This window comes from Neolamprologus multifasciatus, chromosome 5 (assembly GCF_963576455.1).
Source record: "Neolamprologus multifasciatus chromosome 5, fNeoMul1.2, whole genome shotgun sequence".
In the NCBI taxonomy this organism is placed as follows: domain Eukaryota; kingdom Metazoa; phylum Chordata; class Actinopteri; order Cichliformes; family Cichlidae; genus Neolamprologus; species Neolamprologus multifasciatus.
Genome location: NC_140443.1, coordinates 37,209,417 through 37,230,339, shown reverse-complemented (window position 1 = coordinate 37,230,339; position 20,923 = coordinate 37,209,417). Strand labels below are relative to the sequence as shown.

Below are 20,923 nucleotides of genomic sequence, written 5' to 3'. Positions count from 1 at the left end.
TTGGTATGAGCGAATTCTGGTCCACCCTCCAAGCCAGTTGGTGGCGGTAGTGCACCACATTGTTGTTTGCCAACCGCCAAAAAAACGTCGAAGAAGAAGAAGAAGAAGAAGCCGTGTCAATGGCCCCTCCAGGCAGCAGGTGGCGTCACGCAGCTGGCAGAAGCCGGTGTATCTTAGCTTCCGTCGGAGAGGATGTAAACAGAAGGACACCGAGTCTTGAGAGAAAACATGACCAAGCTGGAGCTCCTCAACGTGTTTCTGAACGACAGGCTCACGGCGGCGGCCGAAGACATTTTTCGCGCCGTAAAAGACACGGTGGTGGAGTACCAGAGTGAAATCCTGCGCTCCAAGGAGGAGAACGAGCGACTCAAACGGCTCCTGAACGTGGCCGTCCAGCGGCTACTGCTGCAGTCAGGTGAAGAGCATCGGCTCACGGCGCTCACTGGTAAAAACCAGCCCAAGTGTCAGTGTCCCAGCGGTAGCTCCAGCTATGTGGGAGCTACCGCTGCTACACACAGGTGTGCTAGCACAGACACGCGAAGTCAGTTTGCTCTCTGGGGTTTGGAAACAACACTGTTGGTAGTTTAACCTGTAAAAATCAACTAAACCCAGGCTGATGACTAGAAACATGACGTCAGAGAGTTTCCCGAGGAGCCAGTTTCAAACAGCCAGACACGTGATCGCTAACCGTCGCTGTTTTCGCTCGTCAGTACCAGACGTACTAGTCGTTTAACCTAATTGTTAAGATTTTAACTGATGCCCGGTGTCGTAGGAAGGGTAGGTATCCCCGACAGAACTGGTTTCCCCTGCGTCGGGAGCGCGCACTGGGTAGGGAGAGTCAGTGTTGCCAACTCCTCAGTAAGGAAAATCGCTATTGGCTGTCCTAAAAGTCGCTAGAAGTCGCTAAATGACGTCATCACCTAATTTGCATAATTGGTCATGCTAATGTAATTGTAACCTACGCTGCTGGAGAGAGAAATAACATCGTGGAAGAGACATAAAGTGAGTAAAAAACTAAATGCATTTAGAGTTTATTTAGAACTACAAATTAAATTTCTTTTAGCAATTATTGTTTTTTTAATGTCACAATTCCAACCCTCCTCCTTTATCCGGGCTTGGACCGGCAAAAGTGACCCGAAATAGGCACTCTGGTGGAGTTACTTTGTGTGTGTGTGTTTATAAGTAGTTTTAAACCTTGTGATCCACAAAACAGCAACAACAGTAAAAGAGTAAAAGAAGAACTGACTGCGTTACAGCACCTGCTGCTTGTTGAGAGTAAAAGCGATATGCGCTTTCACGTCTTTTTTTAGGGGTCTGAAAACTCGCTAAATATAGCGACAAAGTCACTAAGTTGGCAACACTGGGGAGAGCGGGTCCAGTTGACTCCGCCTCCTTTCCTTGACTTTAGTGAAAGATGAGTGTCGGTACAGTAGTGACCAGTTTGTGGACGGGATTATTTCAACAAACCGGGGACGTTGTGTGTAATGAGACCATAGTCACGTCCGTGTGAACTCGACTCACATCAATTAATAATACCGCGTTCACAATTTTTACTCTGGTTGTTGCAGATCGCAAAAGGTTCGTGTGCTGGAAACCAAAACACCCACCGTTCAGTTTGTCCTTGTGAAACACGATTCTGTAGATCGACCTCCAGACACCAGGGAGACGCACTAACTGCACAATCGGTGTGTGTCCAGTCAACATGTGTAGGGTGTATCTGTTAGACACCCTTACACTGACCCTTACACGGACCCTTACACGGTCCCTTAAACTGACCCTTACACGGACCCTTACACGGACCCTTACACGGACCCTTAAACGGACCCTTACACTGACCCTTACACTGACCCTTACACTGTCCCTTACACTGACCCTTACACTGTCCCTTACAGTGACCCTTACACGGTCCCTTAAACTGACCCTTACACGGTCCCTTACACTGTCCCTTACACTGTCCCTTACAGTGACCCTTACACTGACCCTTACACGGTCCCTTACACTGTCCCTTACACTGTCCCTTACAGTGACCCTTACACTGACCCTTACACGGTCCCTTACACGGTCCCTTACACTGACCCTTACACTGTCCCTTACAGTGACCCTTACACGGACCCTTACACGGACCCTTACACTGTCCCTTACACTGACCCTTACACGGACCCTTAAACGGACCCTTACAGTGACCCTTACACGGTCCCTTACACGGTCCCTTAAACTGACCCTTACACTGACCCTTACACTGTCCCTTACAGTGACCCTTACACTGACCCTTACACGGTCCCTTACACTGACCCTTACACTGTCCCTTACAGTGACCCTTACACGGACCCTTACACGGACCCTTACACTGTCCCTTACAGTGACCCTTACACTGACCCTTACACGGACCCTAACTGTATATCAGTAGAAAGACAAATGTCTGTTTACAGCAGCATCCGTCGCCTCAGAGTGTAAGAGTGTGTGTCTTTGCACTACGCTACATTATTCATCAGCATTAATCCCAGTACTGTGCTTTGCTGTGATAAATGACTGAAGGCTGTGAAACACTCAGGGTCACACATCCATTAGTTTATTAGAGCCAGCTCGGCTTGGATAGCTTTCCCCTTTAAAACAAGACAGTGTTTATATTTACTTATTAAAGTTCAATAAGATCACTTGGAAGAACTGAACACGATTCACTGAGATAGAGAAATGAATGATTAGACTCTGATCATGATCATGGCAGATAGGATGTAGGACAGGACGCAGTGGTAGTGAAGATGAAGAATGAGGCTGACGAGGAGGAGGAGGGTTGTCTGAATGGCAGAATGACAGAGAGCACAGATTTAAAGCATGCAAAGCGGAGGCTGATTGGCTCAAAGAATGCGGGCGAGAAGATGATTGGACTAGAGCAAGAGTATTGAGCGTGGGTAGTGATGCAAAGAGCAGGAGAAGCAGGTAGATGAGTGTTTCCAGGTGCTCCTCAGTGATGCCGAAGGCTACACGTTTGGTTTGAGGATCTGAAACATGTGACGCGTGTTTAAAGAAAATGAGGAAGCATTAAAGTGCTTTTACTTACAGTCAGTGTTCAACGTGTTACAGCTTCAGCCATCTTCACATGTGCAGATTTGTGCGTTCACTACAGCGCCGCTGTGAATCGTAGTGTTCACTGACCGTGCATAAATCCACCCAGCATGACTGTGATGTCTGTCACCTTTCAGAGCCCCACTCTCAGGCCCAGGAGGACGGTCAGCTCTGCGCGTCTGAGTGTGGAAGGAGTGCAGCGCTGCTGTCACACGTCAAAGATGAACACAGAAACGCTCAAAGTCACTGCTCGCACCAGCTGAGCAACTCCGAGGAAGGAAACTGCAGGAGCGTTGAGCCGCTGAGGTTAAATCCTCCACCTGCCCAAACCGCCTCGCTGCCTCCGCTCACATCCCCAGAGGTGAAGACGGAGACGGACAGGGAGGACAACAGGACACAGCAGTGTCGTAACAGCCTGCCAGCGGCCGCTAACGCAGCTCAGAGTGATTCTCGTGCCACCGCTGCAAAGACACACAGGACTGTGAGAAACGAGCAGCAGGTGAAGGGGCTGCTGCGCTCAAACGGAAAGCAAAGCGCTCACGTACTGCAGATTAAAAACGTAAAGTCCCTGAAGGCGTCGTCATCGCGCCCCCATCATCCGAGCCAGAGCATCCAGAGGTGGCACAGCTGCAACGAGTGCGGGAAGGGCTTCAACTTTGCCTGCCAGCTGGAGGTCCACATGCGCTGGCACACCAAAGAGAAGCCATACAGCTGTGCGGTGTGCCGGAAGAGCTTCACCACCGTAAGCATGCTGAAGAGGCACCACCGCATCCACACCGGAGAGAAGCCCTTCCGCTGCCACGTCTGCGGGAAATGCTTCAACCAGTCGGCTCATCTTAACACCCACTTCAGGCTCCACACCAGAGAGAGGGCCGGCTGGAGCCGAGCGCCACACTGCAAGCTGTCCCAGTAGGAAGCCGCTTCATGTGTAAACACCAAAAACTGTTTCTTCTAGTGGTGTCCAGTGGTGCTGTGTGCTTGTGTCTTGTTGTGCAATAAACATGACAACTGCAGGTGACGTGTGTGGTGTTAATGAGTGTAGTTGTAGCTCCGCAGACAGGCGAGGCTGGACATTAAAGATGGCAGAGTGAACCAGGTCTCCTTTGTTTTCTCTTTCAATGCTGCAGTGTTGTATCTTTGTAGTGTTGTGAGGATTAGCCTGTGGTGTTACCCCATCATGCTTCATCATGCTTTGTTTCCTTCTCTGCACTTCCTGTGGAAGGCTCAGTGTGGCAGTCTGTGAGAACATGACATCCTACTGCAGGGCTGGGCAAGCTCAGTCCTCGAGGGCCGTGTCCCTGCAGGTTTTAGACGTGTCCTCGAACCAACACATTTAAATGGCTAAAGTAGCTCCTCAAGGCTGTGTCCCAATTCAGGGTCTGCACGCTTGAAGTACGCGTGCTACGTACGTGCGTACTACAAGTACCAGAAGTGTGGAAGTGAGAGGCTTGTGAAATGGGACGGTCTGGCCGTCGTCGCGCTGTTCAGGTTGCCTAGCAACCATGATACTAACCGCGAGGAACGTTACAGCAAATGTTTTGTTGGTCATTCATTTTTGTCATGACATCACTGATTAGTTGAGACCACAGGACTGTAAAACATGATTGTTGGGCTTCATTTAGTAAGTAAGTAAAGTTTATTTATTAAGCGCTTTTCATAGACAGGAAGTCACAAAGCGCTGCACACAGAGATTAAAATAAACAGTACGATAAATAGCAAAATGCACAATATAGAGTTTAAATGTAAATTTAAAATATAAAAATGTAAAAAGCGTTGGTCAAAAGAAAGCTTGTTTAAACAGGAAAGTTTGTTTTAAAGGATCCCACAGAGTCAACCAAACGTAGTTGTAGAGGTCGACTGTTCCACAGCCGTGGTGCCACAGACTGAAAGGCTCCGCCCCCTTTCGTCTTCAGACGTGTTCTGGGAGCAACCAACAAACTCTGAGTCTGTGAGCAGAGACAACGAGCAGCAGTGTATTTTGTGAGAAGCTTGGATAAATAATCTGGGGCCATTTAGTGCTCTGTACGTTAAAACAATCATTTTAAAACGAATTCTAAAATCTATTGTGAGCCAACGTAAAGAACATAAAATAGGAGTGATGTGAGCTCGCTTGCTAGAGCGAGTTAGTAGTCTGGCTGCTGTGTTTTGTACAGAGATGATTTATCCAAGCTGGTAAACAGGGAATTACAATAATCTGAACGCGATGACACAAATGCATGGACAAGTTTTTCCAGTTCAGCTGAGGAGACCATATGTCACAGTTTAGAAATGTTCCTTAAAGGAAAGAAACAGGAAGGAGACAGAGATTTTACATGTGAGTCGAGGCCCAAAGAAGAGAAAATATTACTTCAAGATTGTGAATATTTGGCTCAGCAGAAGAACAGAAAGGGGCAAGAACCTGACTGGTTTTATTTCTGTACTGAACAGTCATTTAAGATTAGTTAGTAAATAACAATTAGCTAATGTTGTTCATGAGACTAAAGTCATCTCACTTTGGTAATGTAAATATAATATGGACAATATTATATTTATTGTCAGATTATTATGATATATTACAGCAGTGAGCTTGAACTCTGTGTCAAAGATTCAAGTTGAAGTTATTTATATTTCCTATCACCTTAAATCTTCACTCAAAGACAAGTATCTTTGACAGTGTATATACAGATGTATTATATAACAAATGTTGTTCCTTCAGTATGTTGGCATTATTACATTTGGCTCAAAGCTTACATATATGTGTAAAAAGCAAATGTACGAGCTGTGATAACTGTGTCTGATAGAATGAAGAGTAGACTGATATATGAAATATTCCTTTATTGGGTGAGAAAATCAGACCATGTCATAACTGCTTTAAGTCACACAGAATAGATATCAGAGCCTTAAACAGGCTGACTTCTGCTAAATGGGTCAAACTGGGCAGAAAATCTACAAACACATAACATCCTTATAGAATATGATGTAACACTATAGATCAACTTAGCTCAGAATATATAAAGCATATAAACAATTACAGCAATATGATGCAACTAACACAGCAGCTACTGATCCAAAATACTCTGTTTTTGACAGCCGTCGTGTGGCGGTGATGTAATCGCACTCAAAATGCTACTTCAAGCGTGCGGTCTCTGAATTGGGACACAGCCAACATGTCCTGCAGTTCTGCAGAGGCTGGTAACAACTAATGATGTGACTCAGGTGTGTTGACCCGAGGTGAGATCTCAAACCTGCAGGACACCGGCCCTCGAGGCCTGGGATTGCCCCCCCCGTCCTACTGGAACAGCACACCTCTCCACCAGTCCAGTCATTACAATGACATCCAGTTTAAATCCTGTGTTTCTCCATCTTTATGCTCCAGTTTGAAAACGTCTCTGATTTCATTTGAAGTTGTAAATATCAAACACAGCTTGTGGATCGTCAGGATCAGGATCAGGGCTGCCTCTCTGATTACATGCTCCTGAGTCAGATCTCATGGCCCACCATGGGAGGTTCAGCTCAGATGGAGGTGAAGTGGTGCCTCCCCCAGCTCTAAGTGTTCAGAAGCATCCACCCTGCTGATCTCTGACAGACCGAGCGGAGCAGCCTGGGAGGCCGGCCTCCATCAGCCAGGTTTGTTACAGCAGCTTCATGACCACAAGCGTGTGAAGGCTCGTGTGCATCGTGGAGCCCCGCCCTCTGATGTAAGTGTGAAGCTGGCTTCAACAAATCAGTTTTAAAAACACGTTCGTCTTCTGTCAGCACAGGACAAGACGTCAGCAGGCTGGTGGCTGTTCTGCCACAACGAGTTTCTGCTGAGCGAGGACGTCACTCTCACTCTCTTAGCTGTACTGCTCAGCTCTGTAAAGCACTTCATGAATAAGACCAGTGTGGAGGAGAGCCGTCCACCAGCCGGACAAGCTGTCACGAACTGGTTTCTCCTGGGCTGTCAGCTGATGTGAGGCTCGTTGTCCAGTTTTATTAGCTTTTTGTTTTCTTTTGTTACCTGTGGTTGTAAAAACCTCACATGTCTGCAGCGCAGAGTGAAGAACAGAAGCTTCAAAGTTTGAGCTTGTTTGTGGTTCATAAACGGCTTCACGCCTGTGAGGCTCACTCAGACACTGAGCCATGGCTCTGTGCCACATGCACACATCTCTGCATCAAACACACTTATCTACACTTCATGTTGTCACTGTCAATACTGAGCTGCACATCGAGTCTTTTTAAAGGAGCAGTTTGTGTTGCTGTGATGGACGAGTTTGAAAGTGTTTGTCCTCCACAGTGGAAATGACTTTACCGTCTCTCTGTGGACCACTACACTCGCCGTCTTCAGAACGTCTGCCCCCCTTTCTTCTTTCACATAATGGTATGATCCCAGTCTGTCTTTGCATGTGATTGGCTGCCTGGTGTGCCCATCGAAACAAAGTCCCGCCCCTACCTGCATGGATGCTCAGCAGGGCTGAAGGTCCGGCTCACACATACTGACACATACCCCACTGTGAAAGCTGCCCCCAGCAGCCCCCCAGATGTGACTGAAAACCAGCAGTGAGCTTTGTATTTATGCTGCACCAAATCACCACAGTCACCTCACCGCACCTTATACTGTAAGGTAATGACCCCACAATAAGATGAGCAGCACTTTGGCGACAGTGGGAAGGAAAAACTCCCTTTTAACAGGAAGAAACCTCCAGCAGAACCAGGCTCAGGGAGGGGCGGGGCCATCTGCTGTGATTGGTTGGGGTGAGAGAAGGAAGACAGGATAAAGACATGCTGTGGAAGAGAGACAGAGGTTAATAACAGATATGATTCAATACAGAGAGGTCTGTTAACACATAGTGAGCGAGAAAGGTGACTGGAAAGGAAAAACTCAATGCATCATGGGAATCCCCGGCAGCCTACATCTATTGCAGCATAACTAAGGGAGGATTCAGGGTCACCTGGTCCAGCCCTAACTATATGCTTTAGCAAAAAGGAAAGTTTGAAGCCTAATCTTGAAAGTAGAGATAGTGTCTGTCTCCTGAATCCAAACTGGAAGCTGGTTCCACAGAAGAGGGGCCTGAAAACTGAAGGCTCTCCCTCCCATTCTACTTTTAAATACTCTAGGAACAACAAGTAGGCCTGCAGAGCGAGAGCGAAGTGCTCTAATAGGGTGATATGGTACTACAAGGTCATTAAGATAAGATGGGGCCTGATTATTTAAGACCTTGTATGTGAGGAGCAGGATTTTGCTGACTGCAGCCAGCAGGTGGCAGTAATGTGCAGGATGTCTGCAAACACAAACACTGCTGTGATAAATGTCAAAACTGCTACATTACAGTGTTAAACACTATTAAATATGTGCAATGGGATGTAAAAATATAAACAACTAAACTGATCACAGCAGAATATGAAATGTTGTGTAAAATAAACTAAAAAGAGTCTTTGTATTGTTCTAGTGTCCACTTCACTGTCCTGTGACTGTACACAGGAAGTGAAGCTGACTTTGAGTCCAGGTGAGGAGATGCTCTGTGTTACAGAACCAGTGGTGCTTGACTGGCTCCACCACGTCCTCATGAGAGCTGGAGCTGGTTTATAACCGTGCGCTTGTTTGCAGGTGACGGGGTCACGAGTGGAGCACCTGATGTTCCCATCACTGATTCTCTGAACGTTCCTCATCGTTAGCTTCACTCTGTGTCAGACTTCACTGCTATATTCTCCTCTTTGTTTGCTGGTCCTGCTTTGGTTTTGCTTGAACACCCAGAATGCACTGCAGTTCCATGCAGAGCCCATAAAACGGTGTATGCACGTACTTTATTAGCGTCTACAAATACAACACAACGTGTCAGACTTCCTAAAGAGTTTGTGCTGAACCGTGAGTCATGTGTCAGGCTGAAACAAATGAATGATGTAATGCATGTGGAGACCAGCTGTACAGGTGGTCCAGTGTCATTGTAACAGCTGCCTGACAATCACGTGTTGTATGGATCTGTACTCATGAAGATGCTGCGATGATGGGCTCCTGCAGCTGCAAGCATCAGTGTCCACCTGAGGGTCCAGTGCTCCTCACTTCCTCTGACACTGAACAAAATGATCACACAGTGATTTACACACAACAACAAACAAAACAAATATTTGCAGGCTCTTCGTGGTCTACAGCCTTTTGTGCTCTCATGTGAACAATGATGCCCAGCTTACATGTTAATGTTGTCATGGCCTCACACCTGTTCTCAGTGTCAGTCATGGATGCTGTCACCAGCTAACATAAACCACGGCGTGTTAGCAGCTGCTGACGTGCTGACAGAAGATGAAGGTCGACGCCAGCGTCACAGTCAGCGAGCAGGCTGATGGACATCACACATCTGCGTCCAGCCACGAAAGAGCTGCTGATTCTCACAGGTCTACTGTATCCCATTTGACCTTTGACCTCTCCTTCAAGCTCAACAGATTGATTTGAAGGCCAAATGATAGTAAAAGCTTCTAACATGTAAATGTTTTTCTTTGACTACAGTCTGTTAAAGTGGAATAAAGCAGCACAGTACACGTGTTAACAGCGCTGCGTCTTTTTGTTGAACCCTGTCACAAACCAAACCTCTTTATCTTCTGCTCTTTGAATTCTCCTCTTTCTTTGTCCTCCAGCTCCACCACCTGCCCATCAGCTCCATGTGCACACATCTGCACACCCGGATGCTCGCTAGCAGACAAGGAGGGAGGAGGTGCGGAGACCACAACAGAGAGGGAGCGAGCCGGAGGAGAGCCCTGCACCGCATTAACGAGACAGAGCACAGAGGAGGAGGAGGATCGTTTTCTGATGCCGAGCTGACGGTGCCCGGTGGTGGAGCGGAGCGTGGAGCGGCTGACAATCGCAGGTAAGCGGACCGTCTGTCCTTTGCACCGTGATGGAGGCTCTGTGATGGGCATGGCTCCCGTCGCGCTGACGCATCGGGTGGTGTCCTGGTTCCGGCCGCACTGGATCGGAGGAGAAGCGATGATGTGAAAAATGCTGCAGCCTGAGCCCTGTCCCAGGGGCTCGGAGCGCAGTTTACACGTCATTTGCATCGTTTACCGGCCACTCGGTGCGCCAGATACCCCCCCCCCCCCCCTCCGCGCTTCTCTCTGCGCATTTTCTGGATGATGCTGCGGTTTTGTGGGATTTCTGCTGCTCTGCGCAAATTGCAAATAAAGATAGTTAGTGTGCGGAGCCGAGCGTCCCAGCCCGGCGGTGTGCATCTGCAGAGGCCTTTGTGTGATGTGGAGAGGAGGTGTCATTGCAGAGGACGAGCGAGGACGTTTAAAGGGCTTCAACTTAGGCCCCGGGTCTGCAGCCTGCGCGCACGGCGAGGCAGGGACGGCCGTGCGCGCCGGGACTGCTGCACAGCACGTCGGGAAGCCGATTCAGAGGAGTTTGCGTGGTGTTCCCAACACAGCAGCTGTCACACAGCACTTTGTCACGTTCGTCCACTCAGGAGAAACTTAGCTGTGTGTTATAGAGCGTCGTGACCCTGTTCCAGCTGTGAGGCGTCATCAGCAGCGCTGACAGTGTTAACAGAGCCTCAGCAGCTACCAGTGTATCAATGATCCTGATCGATCATTGTGTCTCATGTGACGTAGCTGTGGTGGATGCTGATCAGTGTTCCTATATAAAGCTTCTGTATTGAGGTTACAGCACTGAGGACGTGCAGCAGGTTCACGTGGACGCTAAAGAGCAGCAGTGATTGGATGTGATCTTTACCTTTCTGTGACCCACATACATCAGCACGTCTTCCTGTTGTGAGCCTGTCATATTCCTGCCCTGGACAGCAGCTGTGATCTGTGTGTTTAGCTGTATGGATGCATGGACGTGTAACGAGAGCCTGACGCAGCTACCCCGTGTTTGTGTGGTAATAAATGATGTAAAGTCCTCTGATACAGTCAAAAGAGTCAGAGTTAATCTGCTTGTAGTTCCTTTCTCCCACTAGAGGGCATCACAGACGGTCCCATGGTCAACATAAGCACATAATCAGGTTTGAGGATTAACATTAATGAGCCTTAACAGCAGCAAACTTTGTCTTTATGAACGCTTCACATTTAAGGACAAGAACCAGAGTTTCCTCCTGTAGCCACAGCCAGTGTAGCTCCCAGGTCACATAGATGAAGGAGGCCACCTGACCCACCTTTGTCAGATCAAACATCATAAAGAATGAGATGAGCCTGCGGTGCTCCACTGCTGTCAGGCAAAGACAGAGGAGAGGATGTGAGGATGCAGCTGATTGTAGTAATTATAGTGTTCAGATCAGCTGTGTGGATGTCACAGGCTCTGTACTGCTGTCAGCACACGCAGCTCTCACAGGAAGCTTGTAGCAGTCATTTCAGAGCTGATGTGAGCTGTCGACACCGCCGCTGAAGTTCGATCTAAGAGTTGTCTCTGCAGCTTCACACAGCACAGGAAAGGCTGATAAAATGTTAACGCCGCTCCATCGTCGTCCTCTCAGCTCAGGCTTTGATGTGACCTCAGGCTGACCACCTTCAGTCCTCATTATTGTCCCGCACAGACTTCCCCTCGTCCACGCCGTGCTGCACACGGGCCTCTGGATCCACCACAGCGTGTCGGGGTCAGCTGTCCTGCTGGGTTCTGCACGCTCAGGACACAGACGTGTTGCTTTAAATCGATGGTATCAGTAGGCTGACTCACTTTCTCACTATAATCACATAGAAGACCCTCTAATGGCCTGAGAGCACACACTCGGGTTTGCCATGTCCAAACACACTCAGCTGCTCTGTCTGTGTAAGAGCTGCAGAGTCCGAACACGACGGTAGCTCACACTCTAACACTCTAACACTTTAACACTTTAACACTTTAACACTTTAACGTGTTTGCTTTTGTCCTTAGGACAGAGGTAACTGTAGGAACAATGCCCATCTGGCCGGCTGCTGAATGTATGTTTGATCATTGAAGTTTGGCTCTGACCAGTTTACCCAGCACAGCTTCACACTGTGGTTGAGGCTCTGCTAATGTCACAGTCTGATTCTTCCAACCATCTGAAGGTTGAACAAGAAGCACAGCCTGTTAAAGGGTGGTGACACCAAACATACGAGAAACATGCTGATGTTATTCTAACAAGAGTTTAGAAAATGCTGTTTACAGTAAGAAAAGGTGAAAACACCTCCAACAGTAATGTAGATGTGCTGATAGAATAGAAGACGAAACACAGAGAGGTAGAGATGACTGAAGGCAGATGGATTCAGCAGGAAAGTCAATAAAAAAGCCCTAAAAATGAAATAAAACTAGAAAAAGTTGCATTTCCTGTGATAATGCAGTGTGAATGCTGTGCAGTGGAATCTGAAACCACAGAAGAAGAACGACCTGCTGGAAACACTGCAGGAGCTCCACTCTCAGCTGGAAACTGTTGTATTTGAAAGGGGACACTCAGCAGTGTTAAGGAAGCAGACTACATGTATTAAATTCGGTTGCCCTGGCAACACATGCAAGCAGGGAAGATGTCCAGCAATGGTCACGTGTAGGATTCGAACCTTTTGCCACCGGATCTCACGGCTGCTCGTCCCACTGAGCCAAACCAGCTCTGAGCTCAAACAAAGACATGATGAGAGAAACATGTGCTGAAAGAGGTGAATCAGCAGAACTTTTTGCTGAAAGCAGCTGAAGAAGTTGGAATTTGTGCTGAAAAGTAGTGAAAAACTGAAAATTCTGCTAAAAAGAGTTAAAACAGTTGAAGTGTTTACTGAAGGAAATGTTGCCATCAGCGGGATTCGAACCCTCCTGCTCTGAGAACGGCTGCTCATCTCACTGAGCTACAACAGCTCAGCTGCTCAGCCCGGGAAGCAACACTGATGATGTGGTCCCCGTCAGCAAGATGGGCCAAAAATGGCATAAAAAGCTTAATATCTGAAAAAGTATAAAAGTTATGAGCACTAAAAGATATAGGTGGCATTAGCAGAAGGAGCAGAACAGTTCAAAGTTTGAATGGTGAAAATCGGAGGAAAACTGAGGGAGGAGTTAACCAGCAACGGTCTGAGCAACGAGAATAATGAGGTAGAAGAAAGAGAAACAGGGCATTCACACTGTAACAGCTGACTTACAGCACTTCATAGGGTGAAGACCCTACAGCAGGGGTCCAACTCCAGGCCTGGGGGGCCGTGTCCTGCAGGTTTTAGACGTGTCCCTGATCCAACAGCTGATTTATACGACCTCCTCAACATGTCCTGAAGGCTGTGTCCCAATTCAGGCTCTGCAGCCTTAACGATCCTCAAGGGCCGCGTACTCAAAGACCGCTAAGGCCGGAAGTGCGAGGAAATTGTGAAACGGGACGGTCTAGCCTCCGTTGTGCTGCCCAGGTTGCCTAGCAACCATGATACTAACAGCTGGAAACGTTTCATACAGCTTTGTTTGACAGAGATGAAGGAGAAAATCTTTTGTTCATTTGTTTGTTTCTACATGAGCTTTGATCATTCTCTGATTAAGCTCAGCTATTGAACGGCGTATATTTTAAAGTAAAGGCTTTAAAACCAAGTTAGTACAAACGTCACTAATGTCACATGACTTTGCCGACATGTGGCCAACAGGAATGTTTTAATGATCTTCGTTATTAAACATTTGCACATAAATAAGTGACATAATATTCAGGACTTACTTAAAGTTTACTCTTCAGCGCCCCTTATCCGCCGTTTTTTCAGCAAAATTATCCACACCCACCGCCGCGCTATGCATTCTGGGATATGTTGGGCCACGAAGTCTACACCGCCACGTCCTTAAAATTCAGGGAAATGAAGGACGCATTTGAGGGCTGCATTTCGAGCAGCCTTCGAATTGGGACAGCCTTCGTCGCTGTGACGTAATCGGCCTTAAAATGCGGCCTTTAAGGCTGCAGACCCTGGATTGGGACACAGCCGAAGTTCTCCAGAGGCCTGGTAATGAACTCATCATGTGACTCAGTGCTGACCCAGGGTGAGATCTAAACCTGCAGGCCTGGAGTTGGACCCCTGCCCCACATCATTAAAACTCCATCAGTCACTGATGATGCAGCAGTGATGTAACAACACAAAGAGCAGCCTGATAATAATGATTTACAGTAACCCAGTCCAGTAATGAATGGACTCAGCATAAGTATTGCACATGTGTGTGCACGTTGAAGGAAGTCTGCTGGTGTTACTGGAGGACACGTCTGAGATGCTCTGTGTTTGTGACTCTCTGGTTAATCAGCATGACAGTGTTTCACACTCTGAACACAGACACAGGGGTAATAATATATATATATGGTTACATGAGGCTGCAGTTCATGTGTTTAGTCAGCAGATGGCAGTGGTGTCATACAGTAAACGTGTCCTTACAGATACAGAGGTGTAGAAGCTGTTTCACTGTAACAGGTCAGATGTGGAGGCAGGAAACGATCCTTTTGTGAGCTTTAGCAATAAAAGAATATGTAGCAGCAGACTGTGTGGCTCTGTTGGCTGCTCTCCAGTATAAACGGAGCAGCCAGTGCAGATGGGGCACAGCCAGGCCAGGTGGATTGTGGGTAAGATGGTGCCCAGTGATTAAGGAAGCCTGCTGGCATCAGTGTGATCACCTGGCACAGGTATCTGTTGTTCAGGTGTAGACATGCTCACCTGGCATGGGGTATGAATGCTGACTGTAATGTTTGAGCTGGCGTATCATGCTTTCTGGACTCCACCATGACGCAGTCATGTCTTCACGCTCAAGCATCCAGGTACGTCAATCCCAAAGGTTGATTCTGTTCGTCTGGATGTTTCAGCAGCAGAAACATTTCTTCAACATGCAAATTCTCATGACCGCTGATCAATGACCGTGAGGACCATTCAACAACGATCTGTGAGGTCAGGAGGAACGTTTGAGGGCGGAGTCAAGGAGGCCATTTACGTGAAAAGGGAAAGACCATCTCTGAATGGAGGAGGGGCCTAAGGGTACATCTGTCACCATCTTACATGCTGTGATTGCAGCCATTCAACTCTCTGTGAATGTACTCATGGTTATTGATCAGTGGTTATTGGTGATCAATGGTCTTGACAATATGTGTAACAATGAATGAACTGACCTCCAGCCCATTGTTCCTCAGTCAGCTGGCTTCAGTCATTATGCAGATGTCCTGTTTATAAGATTGAAACCTGCAGCTGAGACTGAAGACGTCACCTGATGAAACGTTTCTCCCTCTGAAAACATCCAGATGATCAGCGTCAGCGTTTGGAGATAATGCAGCTCTACAGTGAGACATTATTACTTTGATTCCTTCCTTTTGTCCTGTGCTTACAACGTCTCCTCTGTGCCTGCTGGCATCCGTCCAAGCGTTGATGCTTCAGTCTGCTGAGAAAGTGAAACTGGAGCTACCAGCTGATGTAAGCGACAATGCAACCTTGGTTAGCACCATCACAACGAGAGAGCGCGCTTATCCCCGGTGTCATTGCAACAGCACCTGGATTACAGAGCAGTGAAGAAGGTGGACTGGTTTCTGTTGTTAAATAACAATAATAAACTTTATTTATAAAGCACACTTAAAAACCAAGGGTATGCCGAGGTGCTTAACAAGTAAGATAGAGAACAGGAGGATAATAGAAATAGGAGCAAAGCAGGTAGCTGTCACTGACACACAGGAAAGCAACAGGTAACGAGCAAACAGGAATGTAAATGAGCATAAAAGTGCATCATATAAAATCATAAAATAAATATTAACTAGAGGGAAAGGCAAGATTGAATAAGTGGGTTTTTAGTCGTGATTTGAACAGTGAGATGGAATCAGAGGCGCAGAGGTCGAGAGGAAGGTTATTCCACGGTACCGGTCAGAGCAAACGCACGGTCACCCCGAGACTTCAGCCGAGGTCTGGGTTGGGTCAGAAGGAGTTGAGTGGCAGATCTGAGTGCTCTAGCAGGAGTCTGTGGTTTGAGAAGTTCACTACGATAACTTGGTGCTAAGTTATTAATAGTTTTGAATGTGAGGAGTCATATTTTAAATTGAACACGGTACTTTATGGGCAGCCAGTGTAAGCTAGCTAGAACAGGAGTAATAGGGCAACATTTCCTGGTACCAGTCAAGAGGCGGCTGCTGCATTTGGACTGTTTGCAGTGTAAGAAGAAGAGAAGAGGGACGACCGTAGTACAAGGAGTTACAATAATCCAGCCTGGAGGTCACAAAAGCGTGAATAAGCTTCTCCAGGTCCTCATGTGGAACATAATGCCGGCCTTAGAGATAAGGTGCAGATGGTGGAAGCTCGATCTCACTACAGCAGACACTTGCTTATCGAGTTTGAACGAGCAGTACACACAAGTTACTGACATGGTCACAGGAAGAGCTAGCAGAGGAACCCAGGGCAGCACAGAGTTGGGCACGAGGGGTTTTACTGTTGAACACCACAATCACACCACACACCACGTTTAAAACAAGAGAGTTACTCAGGAACCATTCTTTGACCTCCCACATGCATTCTTGAAAGTAGTGCAGGGACACAGCAAGGTCGTAAGTTAAAATAGATCTGTATGTCATCACCGTAACAGTGGAAGGCGATGTTGTATTTTTCAAAGATTGCACCTAGAGGGAGCAAATACAACAAGAAGAGAATAGGGCCTAAAACTGATCCTTGAGGTACACCACAACAGACCGGAGGAAGAGGAGAAGGTGCCTAAGTTAACTGATGAGGAGCTATCAGCGAGGTATGATTTGAACCAGTCGAGGGCAGTGCCTCTAATACCCACAGTGTGCTCAAGTCTTACAATAAAATGTTAGGGTCCACCATATCAAAGGCTGAAGAGAGGTCCAGTAAACTAGGACCATAGAGCGTCCAGTATCAGAGACACAGTGCTGCATGGGTCAGAGGTATAATGAGCGGGGGTGAAATGTTAAATGAATGCAGTTGATTGTTTCCTTGTATTGTCTCACTCTGGTCTCTCTGTCACTTTGCTTCAGGCTCTGTTTACAGAAGCTGCTGTTTTCTCAGAGGACAGGAAAGGAGAGAGAGAGAGGAGAGACATGATGGTCGTGTCCAAATTCATGGGCGGCATCCTTCTGAGGACCCGGCCCATGTAGACCGCGAAGGCCGGGTCCTCAAGTCCTCGGGTCGGGTAGGCCGGAAGTACGAGGCTGTGAAATGTGACGGTGTAGCCTTCAGATCAGCGTCACCGCTGTCTCGGTGGAGTTTAATAAACTCGTCTGTCTGCTCCTTGCTGTCTAAAATATAACAGGACACTGGAGGAAACTCTCGACCGTCTCACACGTCTGTTTAATCAGTTTTCTGTTTGATGTTTATTCAGCTGTGTGAAAACCACCATTAATAAAGTTTTATCTAATGTAATCTAATAACTTTAATCTCAGCCAAACCGATTTACTCACAAACAAACAAAACACTGAAAAAAGTCCAACAATAACATTTTTAGGTTGTCTAAGTGACTTATATATTACGTTTAACCCGAGCAGCGAAACTCTGAACATGATGTGCGGGAGTTGTGCCGTTCTCAGCGGCTTCAGTGACCCTCGAGCTCCCGGCGAGCTGTCGAGCTGGTGGGTAGCAGACGTCTCTGAAAACGTCGAAGCACTTTTGCAAATATGTGATATCTTGATAAACCGAGCAGATATTTGATGTTTACACAGCTACTTTCTCGCCTGAAAATATGTTAAAAGTTTATTTTGTGACCCAGAAAGATTAGTAAGAGTAATTTTAAAACTTAGTAGCTGCCGCCATTGTTGGAAACTGGAGCTTGGCTGGGCCGCGCTATGAATTCTGGGATATGGTGGACCACGAAGGACACACCCGACCCATCCTTCAAATTCGGGGAAAAGGAGGACGCATTTGTCGGCTGCATTCGGAGGAGTCTACGAATTTGGACAGCCTTCGGCGCGTCGCTGTGACATAATCGGTCTACAAATGCGGCCTCAGGAGGAAGCAGCCCATGAATTTGGACACGACCGATGGATATAAGACAGACTGAGAGGAGACAGAGGTGCCGGACAAGAGTGAAAGATGAACATAGAAAGTTTACAGGTGTTTGGAGCAAAAGCACAGGCTGCTAGGAGTTAAAATAGAGGATGGATAAAAGGCCTGGGTCTCCACGGTGACCACTGACTGGATGAAGAGAAAACAGGAACAGGGAGGAGAGCGCCTGATATGTTTCCACTGCTCATGCTGCTGGATGCTGTTTGAAACTTAAGATGGGATCATGAGGCAGACTCACCAAGACTGTCATTAAGAGCTCTGTACAGGTACACAGGTGCTAATGTTCACACTGACACTCGATATAAACCATCACGTGTGATGCTCTGGCTGTGCAGTGTTACAGGGGAAATGAACATTTCTAAACCACTGTAGTCTGTAAAGGTTTTTTATCTTAGTGCGTGAGGTGGCTGTTGTTGTCATTGCTGTATAAATAAAACTGAATACAGGAAGTTGATTTTGGCTCGCTGATGAAAAAGCCTTGGTCCCTGATAATGGACCAAGTAGATAAAGGAGGCGATGCAGGTGAGGGGGGTCAGCCAGTGCCACCTTTGAATCATCCAGCTGACCCTGATATGAAGACCTGCAGCTCAAACCGGGTCACTCCCACCTGTCGACAGCAGCTGCCCTCTGTGGCACTTGTTATTGCTGGATGATTTTAGTACCCTGGACAGCTCCAAGGAAACATTATTGTATTATGCTAGGATAGCCTGTAAGATACAGGAGGAACAAAGCGGTTTTCGTCCTGGTCGCGGAACACTGGACCAGCTCTTCATCCTCTCGAGGATACTTGAGGGTGCATGGGAGTTTGCCCAACCAGTCTACATGTGTTTTGTGGACTTGGAGAAGGCATTCGACCGTGTCCCTCGGGGTGTCCTGTGGGAGGTGTTGCGGGAGTATGGGGTGTCTGGCCCATTGCTACGGGCCATTCGATCCCTATACAACCGTTGCAAGAGCTTGGTTCGCATTGCCGGCAATAAGTCGGACTCGTTCCCGGTGGGTGATGGGCTCCGCCAGGGCTGCCCTTTGTCACCGGTTCTGTTCATAATTTTTATGGACAGGATTTCTAGGCGCAGCCAAGTGGTGGAGGGCTTTCACTTTGGTGGCCTCAGAATCTCATCTCTGATTTTTGCGGATGATGTGGTCCTGCTGGCTTCATCGGGTGAAGGCCTCCAGCTCGCACTGGAGCGGTTCGCAGCCGAGTGTGAAGCAGCGGGAATGAGGATCAGCACCTCCAAATCTGAGGTCATGGTTCTCAGATGGAAAAGGGTGGAGTGCCCACTCCGGGTCGGGGATGAGTTCCTGCCCCAAGTGGAGGAGTTCAAGTATCTCGGGGTCTTGTTCGCGAGTGATGGGAGAAGGGAGCCGGAGATCGACAGACGGATTGGGGCTGCAGCTGCAGTAATGCAGACGCTGCACCGGTCCGTCGTGGTGAAGAGGGAGCTGAGTGTAAAAGCGAAGCTCTCAATTTACCGGTCGATCTACGTCCCTACCCTCACCTATGGCCACGAGCTGTGGGTAGTGACCGAAAGGACGAGATCGCGGATACAAGCGGCGGAAATGAGCTTCCTCCGAAGGGTGGCTGGCCTCTCCCTTAGAGATAGGGTGAGAAGTTCGGCCATCCGGGAGGAGCTCAGAGTAGAGCCGCTGCTGCTCCACATCGAAAGGAGCCAGCTGAGGTGGTTTGGGCATCTGACAAGGATGCCCCCTGGGCGCCTCCTGGGTGAGGTGTTCCAGGCATGTCCCACCGGGAGGAGGCCCCGGGGCAGACCCAGGACACGCTGGAGAGATTATATCTCTCGGCTGGCCTGGGAACGCCTTGGTGTTCCCTGGATAAGCTGGAGGAGGTGGCTGTGGAGAGGGAGGTCTGGGCCTCTTTGCTTGGGCTGCTGCCCCGGATAAAGCGGATGAAGATGGATGGATGGATGGATGGATGGATGGATAGCCTGTAAGAGCTGTTTGCACTGTAAAGAACAATACTCTGATTTTTACCTTTACTGTTTAACAAACAGTCAAAAAGTGAATGTCCACAACTTAATGGCAGGAAATGTTATTAAAGCAGTTTAACAGGAGCAGAATCAAACAGTAAAACTCACAAATCAGATCAGCTGAACTCTACTGATCTAACGAAGCTACTGTGAGCTAATGCTGAGTGTGTTCTCTTTGGTGAGGAGAGGTTGGAGGACGAGCACAGTCAGGCCTGAACAGGTTGGACTCTGTTCCCCTCTACTGTCTGAACATCTCACCACACGGACCCTTTCTCCCTCCTCTCTACTGCACGTCACATTGTCACATTTTGGCCGTCCAATCAAGTTGTTGACATTCAATCATCTGATGATTGAATGTTACTTTTTCTTTCTCTCTGTCTGACTTACAAAATAGTTTCATGTTTCATTCAGTTTATGTAATTCTGCTATAATCAGATTAGCCTTTAGCACATTCTCCCATGATGTGCATTGTAACATATCTTTACTCCAAATACAGAGGAATACTTTATTTTACCAAAACTCTGTTTGTTCATTAGCATTTATATATTTGTATTTGTTTTAAGTAGTAATGAAATAAAAATACTTTGTTACTGTATTTAAGTACAATTTTTTGGTATCTGTCCTTTATTTAAGTATTTTTTCCTTCATTTGAACAAAAATAAACAGTAATACTTACAGTAATAATAATTTATAGTGTAAAGTGTGAGCTTGGGTTGGTGTTTACTTTTGACAGACGATCATAAGCTGAGTAGGTGCCAGGTAATTTCAAACGCAGCGTTTCTATCAGCTCAACAAACACAAGCTGTGTGTGTGCAGTTTGTCTCTCAGTGTGTTGCAGCTGCTGTATGTGACAGGGAGAGGAAAGAAAGAGCTACGTTCACTCAGAGATGGAGAAAGATAAGAAAGACTGGGAATTTAAAGCTAAGTCTGAGCTAGGTGTATACAGGTGAGTGTGTGGGGAAGAGAAAGCAGAGTTGGACCGGTGCACAGCAGCT

At 47.4% G+C, this 20,923-nt stretch overlaps 2 protein-coding genes across 21 annotated transcripts in view; both read left to right on the top strand.

Annotated features, from left to right (window-relative positions):
• Window positions 1-134: 134 nt before the first annotated feature.
• LOC146519265 (uncharacterized) lies at window positions 135-4,158 on the top strand. Of its 2 annotated transcripts, none has more exons than XM_085159105.1 (2): window positions 135-445; window positions 3,201-4,158. In XM_085159105.1, the coding sequence occupies exons 1-2, from the start codon at window positions 229-231 to the stop codon at window positions 3,974-3,976; spliced, it is 993 nt and encodes a 330-aa protein (XP_085015231.1). In that variant the 5' UTR covers window positions 135-228; the 3' UTR covers window positions 3,977-4,158. The 2 variants fall into 2 exon arrangements, with proteins under 2 accessions (XP_085015231.1, XP_085015232.1); XM_085159106.1 differs by having other exon boundaries at window positions 138-415.
• A 5,497-nt stretch (window positions 4,159-9,655) lies between these two features.
• Window positions 9,656-20,923, top strand: part of nfasca (neurofascin homolog (chicken) a) — a 132,163-nt gene continuing 120,895 nt past the window's right edge. For 6 of the 19 annotated variants that reach the window (XM_085159074.1, XM_085159080.1, XM_085159079.1 and 3 more), the window contains exon 1: window positions 9,657-9,881. The gene's annotated coding sequence lies outside the window, so the exon portion shown is untranslated. Of the gene's footprint in view, window positions 9,882-20,923 lie in introns of all 19 variants that reach the window. The other 13 variants (XR_014874019.1, XM_085159083.1, XM_085159081.1 and 10 more) reach the window with 6 other exon arrangements.